The sequence below is a fragment of the Hyla sarda genome, chromosome 3 (assembly GCF_029499605.1).
Source record: "Hyla sarda isolate aHylSar1 chromosome 3, aHylSar1.hap1, whole genome shotgun sequence".
In the NCBI taxonomy this organism is placed as follows: Eukaryota; Metazoa; Chordata; class Amphibia; order Anura; family Hylidae; genus Hyla; species Hyla sarda.
The window spans coordinates 8,924,017-8,936,035 of NC_079191.1; the positions used below are offsets into that span (position 1 = coordinate 8,924,017).

Genomic DNA, 12,019 nt, shown 5'->3' on the forward strand with positions numbered 1-12,019 from the left:
CAGGGGCGGAGCTGTGACATCACTATGCTCCATACCAGTGATCGCTAGTAATCAGACCCGGAGTGAGCACGTTCCGGGGACTGATTCTAACGGGGTGCGGCGTGGAAGATCACGGGGGTCCCCAGTGGCGGGACCCCCGCAATCAGGCGTCTTATCCTTATCCTTTGGATAGGGGATAAGATGTCTTAGCAGCGAAGTACCCCTTTAAGGGGTCGTTTAGATCTACCTATGTATTGTTTTGGACAACTAGACTGTAAAACATAAACGACCCCTTTGGTGTTGCAGGTGATTAGTTCAGGGATTACCCATTTAAATGTGTTATCTGGGGACTGGACCTCTGTAACTTATTATTGCTATTTTCATTAAAATTTTGTTTAATCCATATATTTTTACTTTTTATTATATTTCATTTATATTGTATATATGTGATATTTTGTTATTCACCTCTTTGGTAAATATTACACAAGGTTTTTTGTCTCCCCCGAATCCATATGTTGTTTTACTCTAAATCTGGTAAAACACATCTGCTAGATTTCCAGATCATATATAAACCCAGCAGGTTCATTCGTTCATATACTATCTGACCACTGAGGAATGGGGTTTTGAATGGCTTATGTTCAGCTATACACCCCAAAACGCGTTTGGTTTTTCTAGACCCATGTTCAGACTGACGTACATGCGTTTTTTATAAAATCCCTGGAGAGACTTTTTCATTTTTATTTTTTAATTTATTTTAATTTTAATATATTATTTTCTTTCACAAGTCAATCACAGTCCCAACGGTGATATATCCGGGAAATTCCATCAGCCTATGGGACTCTATCCTATATTGCCAGATTTAACCCCATATTGCCATATTGGACATTCTGGATTATTGGTTTTGCTATACTGGATTTGTCGAACCATAGCAATCCCTTTTGTGCGGAGATATAACATCTGAGCGCCTATACCATCACAACGTAGAAGTTAGTTTACAGAGCCTGTGAAAGCAAAAAGAATCCATCCGAACAGCTGACTGGAAGTGACAACCCACAATCCACGTCACACGCCTGGAGCTCGCAGTTGCGGGCAATCGCACTTGTGTGTGCTTTCGCCACTCCCAGCTAGAGCAAGAAATCTACAACTCCGGGATCTCCATGGAGTGGTTGAGTGGCACATACCGTGTTTCTCCGAAAATAAGACTGGGTCTTATATTAATTTTAGTCACAAAAAACACACTAGGGCTTATTTTCAGGGTAGGGCTTATTTATTTATGGTATGAACAACATGGGGGCTGTACCAGTGTGGAGGATGGGGGGCTGCAGCAGTGTGGAGGATGGGGGGCTGTAGCAGAGTGGAGGATGCTGCACTCCCCCCATCTTCCACACTGCTACAGCCCCCCATCCTCCCACACTCCCGCAGCCCCCCATCCTCCACACTGCTACAGCCCCCCATCCTTCCCTTCCCCCGTCGTCCTCCACACTCCTACAGTGTCCCTCACCTGGCAGTCTGCCAGTTGATTACCCCTGGCCTAGGTCTTATTTTCAGGGTAGGGCTTACATTGCATCCCACCCAGATAATCCTGATAGGTCTTACTTTCGGGGTAGGGTTTATTTTCGGGGAAACAGGTGCCTGTGACTTTCACTTTCAGGAACTGCATTACCAGCAAACTGCCAACAGCCGGACGGCCAGGCTCCCAACACGTTAACTCCACTATTGGCGCTCCCTGCATGGAACTCTGCTTACTGACATTTTCGTATATAATTTCTTTTATCATTAGGACTATTTTTTTATCAGGACTTTTATTACAGTTGCACTTCTATTTCTAGGACTGGCTACAATGCATTTCCCTGAAACAATTGGGAACTGTTATTTTATACCATTGCCATCCACTGTTGCATACTTATCAGGACTTGTGCTACATTTTATTTACAGGACTGGCTCTAACGTTCTTTGATATAATCAGGAATTGGTATTTTTACATACTGCTAACTGATTTTATTCATTTTCACTCCAGGCTTATTATTTGCCATATTGGGGATCATTTATATCTGTGCAACACAGCCGTAGGGCCCTGCGGCTGTGATCTTAAATGTTTGTTACATTGGTCATATACTATATTATATTTGAAATAGATCTGGAAATCTGCGTTGTTTCAACTTGTGAACCATCCATCCATTGTATTTCCTATTTATGGTTAGACTACTGAGGACTGAGTACTCTCTTTTTTCTACTAATTTACAAATCCGTTTAACTTTCCGGCACCAGTTGATTAAAAAAAAAAAGTTTTCCACTGGAGTACCCCTTTAAATATGTTGCACACTACGCTATTGTATGCCTAGGCGCTCACTATACATTAGCTGGGACGGGTGATCGCCACTCATGAACAATTGTCTGCACTGCACCTTCTCCCGGAGTCAGTTGGAATGTACAAAATGATTGTGGTTCAAACACCTGAACGCAAAATTAAAGGGGTGCTCAACTGCCCTAGAGTTCGGAAGATTTTGTTCCGAACGCTTGGAGTGGGTGATGGTGGTGGGGGGTCATGATGTCACAGCCAGCCACCCCCTTGTGACGTCACAGCACAACCCCTCAATGCAAGTCTATGGGAGGGAGCGTGGCAGTCGCCACGCCCCCTCCCATAGACCTGCATTGAGGGGGTGTGGCGTGACGTCACGAGGGACATGACCGTGACCTCACGACTTCTAAACTAATGCTGGGTGCTGCACGGAGATACAGAGGGGTACAAACTGGGGGACCCCCACAATCAGACATCTTACCTCCTATCCTTTAGATAGGGGATAAGATGTCTAAGGGCGGAGTACCCCTTTAAAATTTTGAGAAAATTTTTCTCTGGGCCATTTTAACATCATTATTGTTAAGACAATAAATAAGCGGGTTCAATGTTGGACATATGATGTTCGAAAAAAGAGATAAATATTTCCCGTAATTTGTTGAGTACTTAGTCGACGGCCCAAAGTACATGACGATCGCTGTCCCAAAAAATAAGACCACCACCGTAACGTGGGAAGTGCAGGTGGAGAAGGCCTTAGCCCGCCCTGCAGACTTGATTTTCAATACCGAGTATAAAATACAAATATATGATACGATGACCAGCAAAAAGGGGACAAAAAGTGCAAGAAAACAAGTGATGAGTATCACAACTTCACTGGAACGGATATCCTCACAGGCCAATTGGATGACGGCCAGAACCTCGCACATGAAGTGATTTATTAGGTTTGGATAGCACAATCGGACCGAACTTCCAAAGGATGGAAGAATGAAGATGATAAAGCTCACAATCCACACGAAAGCCGTCAATTGATAACAATTTCTCCAGCTCATCAGGACCGGATAGTGGAGCGGTCGGCAGATGGCGGCGTATCGATCGTAAGCCATTAGGGTAAGAAGGAGACACTCGGTTCCACCCATCAGAAGGATAATGTAGAACTGTATTGTACAGGCAGCCAGAGAGATGATTCCTTGGCCAGATATGAAGTCTACTAACAATTTTGGCATAACAGATGATATAATACACAGGTCCATAAAAGATAAAATACAGAGGAAAAAGTACATTGGAATGTGTAAATGAGCGTTGGTGAGAACAAGGCACAAAATGAGACAATTTGCATTAATTGATACTAAGTAGATGAGCAAAAATACCACAAATAACACAATGTTCGTTCTCTGATCCTTGGTAAATCCCAGTAGAATAAGTTCAGTAGCCAGAGTCCGGTTCTTTGTATCCATCTTGACGAGTCCTGGAAGACATTCAGGTTAAGAAATGATGAAACTTTTCTGTATCTATAGATATAATATCATTTAGACTGTAGTTTCTCTGACACCCACTGGTGTCCCAAGGAGCCCTCATAGAACAATTGTAGATGCAGGGATGGTGCAAGGATTTTTGCTACCCTAGGGGATAGGAATTTTGCCGCCCCTTGATGCCACCCATTGGCTGCGACCTTTGACACGCCCCACCTGACTATTGTGGTGATACACTGTAACAAACCTCCTCCTCATGTAATCTCCTTACTACTGGGGTGACACACTGTAACAAACCTCCTCCTCATGTAATCTCCTTACTACTGGGGTGACACACTGTAACAAACCTCCTCCTCATGTAATCTCCTTACTACTGGGGTGACACACTGTAACAAACCCCCTCCTCATGTAATCTCCTTACTACTGGGGTGACACACTGTAACAAACCTCCTCCTCATGTAATCTCCTTACTACTGGGGTGACACACTGTAACAACCCCCCCCCCTCATGTAATTACTATACTACTGGGGTGACACACTGTAACAAACCTCCTCCTCATTTAATATCCTTACTACTGGGGTGACATACTGTAACAAACCCCCTCCTCATGTAATCTCCTTACTACTGGGGTGACACACTGTAACAAACCTCCTCCTCATGTAATCTCCTTACTACTGGGGTGACACACTGTAACAACCCCCCCTCATGTAATTACTATACTACTGGGGTGACACACTGTAACAAACCCCCTCCTCATGTAATCTCTTACTACTGGGGTGACACACTGTAACAAACCTCCTCCTCATGTAATCTCCTTATTACTGGGGTGACAAACTGTAACAACCCCCCACCATGTAATTACTATACTACTGGGGTGACACACTGTAACAAACCCCCTCCTCATGTAATCTCCTTACTACTGGGGTGACACACTGTAACAACCCCCCCCTCATGTAATTACTATACTACTGGGGTGACATCCAAGCACCCACCGGCTGTCATTGTCCTCTTTAGCCAGAGAGGTGGCAGAGGGGCGGAGACAGAGTTGTCATGTCATGGGGCAGAGGACATCAGCGATCATGGCTGTCTGCCTCTGACGAGAATGTCACCACTAAAAGCAGTGCTCCTCCGAGGCGGACCGAGGTGATCGCCCTGGGGTAGGGGGATGCAACGGTGGTGCTGGCTGGGCAGGTGCTTCGAATAAACGGCAGGTGCTTCGAATGCTGGACGGCTACTAACTTTCTTGCAGCAGGCAGAGTGGCACCGCCATCTAGAGGGCGCTCTAGGCGGCTACCTATTTTACCTATAGACAGAACCAGCTTTGTGTAGATGTTCTCCTCAACAAAATGTCCTTAGCTCAATGTGGTTTCTAAGTTAATTGGGTCAGTGGTGCCCAAGACGCTCATAGTTTACTATTCATTCCACCTGGTCCTCAGTCCTCCTTCCTTTTGTTTCTCAGTAGAGTTTTGTGAACTTACAGTAAAGTTGTTTGCATTGAACCTCGTGGCTCGTCCGTTGATTAAATTAGTCTGCCTAATTTAGTTCAGCTTTACAAGGACTCTGCATGCCTGAAAAAGTCCTAGGATTGTATCCACCTTTTCCAAGCAACTGGAGCACTTGGAAAGCTGAACTAAAGTAATCAATGACCGAGCCGCAACGTTCAATACAAACCAATTTACTGTAAGTTCACTCAACTCTACTGAGAAACTTTAGGAAAGGAAGGAGGACAGAGCCGGCGTCCGTGATCGGGACATCAAGGTCACGCCCCCTTGTGATGTCATGCCACGCCCCCTCCATTAATTTCTAGTGGATTGGGTGTGTCAGCCGACACGCCCCCTCCCATAGACATGAATTTAGGGGGCGTGGCGTGACATCACAAGGGGGCGTGACCGTGTCATCACGACCACTGCCAAAGGAATGCCGTTTCTTAGAATGCCAGGTGCTGTGGGAGAACGCAGGAGCCCTAGAAGTGGGACCACCCGCCGCGATCATACATCTTATCCCCTGTCCTTTGAATAAGGGATAAGATGTCTAAGGGCTGGCGTACCCCTTTAAAGGGGTATTCTGGGCAAAAACATTTGGGACATCACGCCACGCCCCCTCCATTCATGTTTATGGGAGGGGGGTGACGCCCATCATGCCCCCTCCCATAGACATGAATGGAGGGGGCATGGCATGACATCACCAGTCCTGGAAACCCAGAGGTTTCCAAAACTGAAGATTCAGCACCCACATAGAAAGCGGGTGCTGCAGGGACATCACTGGGGGTGGGAGCAGCGGGCCCCCTGCGATCAGACATCTTATCTACTATCCTTTGGATAGGGGATAAAATGTTTTTGCCCGGAATACCCCTTTAAAGGGGTACTCCGGCGCTTAGACATCTTTGTTTCAATAATTTTTATTAAAGTTTTCATATTTAATGTACAACAATAGCCATTTACCAGATAGTCAGGATATGTACGAAGGAGGTAAGTAAGTATAAAAGTAGCATAAAATAACGCAAAAAAAAAAAAAGAGTAAGTAGGCACTGAAACAGGGCGCCAACAATAAACTGTGAGAAAGTAACATGTAACAGGCCGTCATCATTTAAAGAAATATTGTAGCAAATCTCAGATTTTGGGCTAGCTTATGGAGGATAGACTAACCTAATGTCCAACTCCACGATATTATAGAATGTAAGAACTGTTATTCAAGAGGATTATGCTCAGGTGTAGGATGTGACTGGTCTGACCATACAAAATGTATGAAGAGAGGAGGTAGTGGTGGAAACTATAGGGGGCTTTGGGTGTCTCAACCTTCCTCACCCTAGTGGGTCTGTCACGATGCCGGCTGGCAGGAGGTGGATCCTCTGTGCCAGAGAGGGATTGGCGTGGACCGTGCTAGTGGACCGGTTCTAAGTTACTACTGGTGTTCACCAGAGCCCGCCGCAAAGCGGGATGGTCTTGCTGCGGCGGTAGTAACCAGGTCGTATCCACTAGCAATGGCTCAACCTCTCTGACTGCTGAAGATAGGCGCGGTACAAGGGAGTAGACAAAAGCAAGGTCGGACGTAGCAGAAGGTCGGGGCAGGCAGCAAGGATCGTAGTCAGGGGCAACGGCAGGAGGTCTGGAACACAGGCTAAGAACACACAAGGGAACGCTTTCACTAGGCACAAGGGCAACAAGATCCGGCGAGGGAGTGCAGGGGAAGTGAGGTATACATAGGGAGTGCACAGGTGAAGACACTAATTGGAACCACTGCGCCAATCAGTGGCGCAGTGGCCCTTTAAATCGCAGAGACCCGGCGCGCGCGCGCCCTAGGGAGCGGGGCCGCGCGCGCCGGGACAGGACCGAGGGAGAGCGAGTCAGGTACGGAAGCCGGGGTGCGCATCGCGAGCGGGCGCCACCCGCATCGCGAATCGTATCCCGGCTGGAGGCGGTATCGCAGCACACCCGGTCAGTGGATCTGACCGGGGCGCTGCCGTAGCGAGGATGTTGCGAGCGCTCCGGGGAGGAGCGGGGACCCGGAGCGCTCGGCGCAACAGGGTCCCATAGTTTTCACTATACTTCTATAGATCTACACAGTGTACCGAGGACTTCCAAAGTTGCCATCTTCGCTGAAATCGCTTAGACATCTTATCCCCTATCCAAAGGATAGGGGATAAGATACCTGATCGCGGGGGTCCCATCATCCCAACAGTTTTCTACATATATAAATGTGCGCAGATGAAACAAGGAATGCAGAAGGTTTTGGACTATTTTTAGGTTCATTCCTACAACAGTAATTAAAAAATATCATATAATATTATACAATTCACCAAAAGAGGCATTCCAGCACTCCAATAAAATCAGTCCTAGAATGTAGTCAGAATAAAACAATGGACCACTGCTCTTATCACCGCTGTTAATTCCACACATAGCGTATACTTACAATAAATATACAGCATATTACATTGTGACCCTACATATAATAGAAGAAATATCCTGTCTACCTTCTCCACAGGAGGCTTGGAAAAAATGTAATCAATACATAAATTATTATTATTTTAAGTTTCTTATACTTTAGAGCTGCACTCACTATTCTCCTGGTGGGGTCACTGTGCACATACATTACCTTACTTATCCTGTACTGATCCTGAGTTATATCCTGTAAATCTTTTTTATTATAAAAATGTAAATCATAACAAACACAAAACCAGCACAACTTTGCCATAACTGAAAACAACAACATAAAATAACATAAACCCAAACTTTACATTTCAAATAAAAGAACATAAATCCTGCCTAACCGGCCAGCCCAGTTTTCCCTAGAAAATACTAGAGATGCACCTTACATAACCAAATATCTAACAACACTCACATACATACTCAACTTGCATTACCAAAAAAGAAACATAAAAATAGCGCAATTTAGCTGTAACTCAAAAACACCCAAACTTGGGAAAACACACACAACAAGGACTCCCACTACACCCCATTAATTTAATATATGTATGTATATATACACATACTTTTTTTTTTCTTTTTTTTTTCCTTTCCTAATTGTTAAGAAAGAAAATTAAATCTATAACTCAAAAACACCCAAACTTGGGGAAAAGAAGACCTAGACCAAAGAAAAACGAAATCCACTACGGGATACAAAAATACCAAAGAAAAATTACTACAAAAATAACAACTGGTTCGACTGCCATAATATAAGATAAACAAAATTATAACATATTATACATATAGACTATATACACTATATACACCTAAATATACAGAAAACACACCTAAAAATACAATAAAACAACCTACACTAAACTGTCCCTTCACCCACACCACCCGCCCTCCTGTACATGGGTCAGAGTCCATACAGTTCATAGTCCTCAATGTCCAGTTCATAACTGACCCATGCCAGGTCCACCAAAACAAACAACCACGACCACCACCCACAAATACACCCTCCCAACCTAGAACTCCTCCCAACCAACTTTATCATTATCAGCATTACAATATACATAAACAAACAATACAGCCCACTTTAGGCCCAAGTTCGGTGCCTGTAAGCCCTTCATAACCTTAACATCTGAAAACAAAACAAAAAGCTATGGTGCACATGCATTAGCCCACCACCAGGAAGAAGGATGGCAATCCTGATACATACAAAATGTATATTCTTTCCCTAACTCCACCCTACCTCTCTCCCTACCATTATCCCTAAAAATAAACTGACCCTACTATCACCCTAACCCTGTCCCTACATCACTGTCCCTAACCAAATCAAGGGTACTCTACCCAAAAGGTCTAGTACCTAGGGCACATCAAAAGAAAACCCTCTCCATAGGAGAGAAGCCCTACTGGTACCAAGACTGCCATACTCCAAAGACCTGATCTTCCCGAGGTCACCAGTGATGTTCCTACAGACCTCCACCTCGGAGAGGACTTTCCGCTGTGTAGATACTAAACACTGTGCATTCCACGTGTAGTACCTAACCACTAAACTGACTAAGAATAAAGTGCCCCGATCACGGCCACCCAGGGTCCTGAATGCCCCATAAGCCCACTCCGGATAGGTAAGGCCTGCAAGTTGACTCCAGCCGATAGAAGCGCCCACCCGGTTGTAGACCCCTATATTAAAGGGACAATGAAGCAGGAAATGGTCCATGCTTTCCAGCATGTCCCCGCACTCTTCTCGGGGACACCCCCGGTCATCAGATCTCCTACACTTCAAATTGTCCCTCACATATAGCTTCCCCTGAAAGCAGCGCCAGGCCAAGTCCCAAAACTTCTGGGGGATCCTTTTTATGTTTGAAAGATACAACCCCACCCTCAGATCCCGACCTGGGCAGTCCCTGAGCGCCAGAGGCTTCTGGAAGTGGATCAACAGAACCCGTTTGTCAAGGAACTGCCTTGACTGGGTCCTGATCTCCCACACTCCCAGACCCCACCGACGTATCGCCTTCAGAGTCGGGGTAGCATAAGCCGGAAGATATCCATGGGGCGTACGGAGGTCCTTCACTTGCCCTCCTGTCTCCCATTCCTGGAAGAAAGGCCGAAACCATTCCCTGCAGGAGAGTACCCACTGAAAAGCCCTCTCTGACCAGAGGTTCGAGATGTTGGCTTTCAAGAAGGTGTTTGTTAAGAACACCACGGGGTTTACCATAGATAAACCCCCTAGTCTCCTCGTGCGGTACGTAACCTCCCTCTTGACTAGTTTCATCCTGTTCCCCCATAACAGTTGGAAAAACAGGCTGTAGATCCTAGTATAGTAAGCCTCTGGCAAGATACATACACTGCCCAGATAGATAAACAAGGGGAGCAGGTACGATTTGATCAGGTGTACCCTTTCCCTGAGGGTCATAGACCATCCCTTGCACTGATCCACCTTCTGAGTGGCATCCTGTAGCTTACCGTCCCAGTTTTTGGTGGGATAATCATCCTGGCCGAATGTAATGCCCAGAATTTTTGCTGAGTCTTGGGGCCCTGGGAGGGTGTCCGGGAGATCAAACGTGGGATCTCCCCCTCCCAGCCAGAGACTTTCACACTTATCCCGGTTGATCTTAGACTCGGATGCCTCCGAGTAGCGGTCCACCTCGGACATCACCACATCGACCTCCTCTCTCGAGGACACGAAAATGGTGACATCATCAGCATACGCCACCACTCTCTGGGCGACATCCAGCTCCGCCAGACTCATCCCGACTCCCGCCAACGGCCCACAATCTACCCTCCGGACGAAGGGATCTATTGCGAACACGTATAAAAGCGGGCTCAAAGGACAACCCTGATGGACTCCGGACCCCACCTCAAAAGAGCGGCCAGACCACCCGTTCACCAGAGGGAAACTCTCTGCCCTGCATACAAGATCTTAAGCCAATTAACAAAAGTACTCGGTAAGCCATATCTCAGGAGGATAGACCAGAGGTACTCGTGGTTCACCCGATCAAATGCTTTGGCCTGATCTAGGGACAGCAAGTACCCCTTCCAGAGACCCGCACTACTCCGCTCCACTGCCTCCCTGACACTAAGGACAGCACTTAAGGTGCTGCGGCCTGGAACCGAGCAATGCTGGGCCCCCGAAAGGAGCCGAGGTGCCAACTTCACCAGACGATTAAACAGTATCTTGGCCAGAAGCTTCCTATCCATATTGAGAAGAGCTATGGGCCTCCAATTCTCAATACGGCTCGGGTCTTTACCCTTTGACAGGAGAATCAGGGCTGACCTCCTCATTGACTTCGGCAGAGTGCCCGAGGAAAGACACTCATTGAATACCTCAGTCAAGAGGGGAGCTAAAGACTCCTTAAAGGTCCTGTACCACTCGGATGTTAAGCCATCCGGACCTGGCGACTTCTTAGGGGGACTCCCTCAATGGCCAGTCTCACTTTCTCTTTCCTGATTTCTTCTGCCAAAACATCAAGAGAGGGGTCTACCCCTGGCTCAGGAATGGTTTCAGCCAGGAAAGCCGACATCTTGTCTCAATCTAGATCCTTCCTTCCCAAGAGGTGTGAGTAGAAGGATCTGACAACCTCCAAGATCCCTGATCTGGACCGATTCAGAGATCCCGTACTATCAATCAGTCCTGAAATGACTTTACTACTCACTGACATCTTCCCGAAATCCCTCTCAAAAACCAAAGATGCGTGCCTATCGTACTGACACCTCATCAGCAAGGCTTTCACTCTTCAGATATCCTCTCGACTACCTCCAGACGAGAAGCTCGAGTTTCCTCTTCAGACCCTGATACAGGCGATACCTGTTCAGGGACCTGAGGCTCGAGAGCTGGCGGAAGAACACCGCAACCCGCTTCTTGAACATCTCCCACCACTCTGACTTACTACTACATAGGTCCAGTAAAGGTACCTGACTCTGAACAAAATCCTCAAAGGACTGTCTTACCTCCGCTTCCTCCAGGCAGCACAAATTCAGCTTCCAATAACCTTTACCCATCCGGGGGGTCTCTGAAACATTCTGGGAAAACAAACCCCCTAACCCCCTAATTTCAGTTTTTTTTTCACCCTCTAATCCTCAGATGAGGAGGCCTCTTTCCCTTTGGACCTTTTTTTAGACTCTGACTGGTCCATTTTTGAATCCCCATCTCTGCCTGGCTCTGGTTTGGCCCCATCCCCTGAGGAAACTGCCCCATCAGGACAGGGCCCAGTTCCCCCTGGAGGCTCCCCCACTTCAGGCACCCAATCCTTGACCCCCCCTCCAAGGAGGGGGAGGAGATGGCATCGAGGACAGAGTACCGGTTAGACAGATCAATCAGAGGGAGGGCAGGTAAGCTTCCGCTTGGGACCTGGTCCGTAGCACGGGGA

General features: G+C 46.7%; 1 protein-coding gene across 1 annotated transcript; it reads right to left on the reverse strand.

Annotated features, from left to right (window-relative positions):
* Positions 1 to 2,808: 2,808 nt before the first annotated feature.
* Positions 2,809 to 3,729, reverse strand: LOC130360904 (olfactory receptor 1019-like). Its single transcript, XM_056563459.1, has one exon. The coding sequence runs from the start codon at positions 3,727 to 3,729 to the stop codon at positions 2,809 to 2,811; it is 921 nt and encodes a 306-aa protein (XP_056419434.1).
* Positions 3,730 to 12,019: the final 8,290 nt, after the last annotated feature.

Excerpts from the sequence above, each read along its gene's own strand:
- LOC130360904 (XM_056563459.1), bottom strand. The coding sequence starts at position 3,729 with ATGGATACAAAGAACCGGACTCTGGCTACTGAACTTATTCTACTGGGA.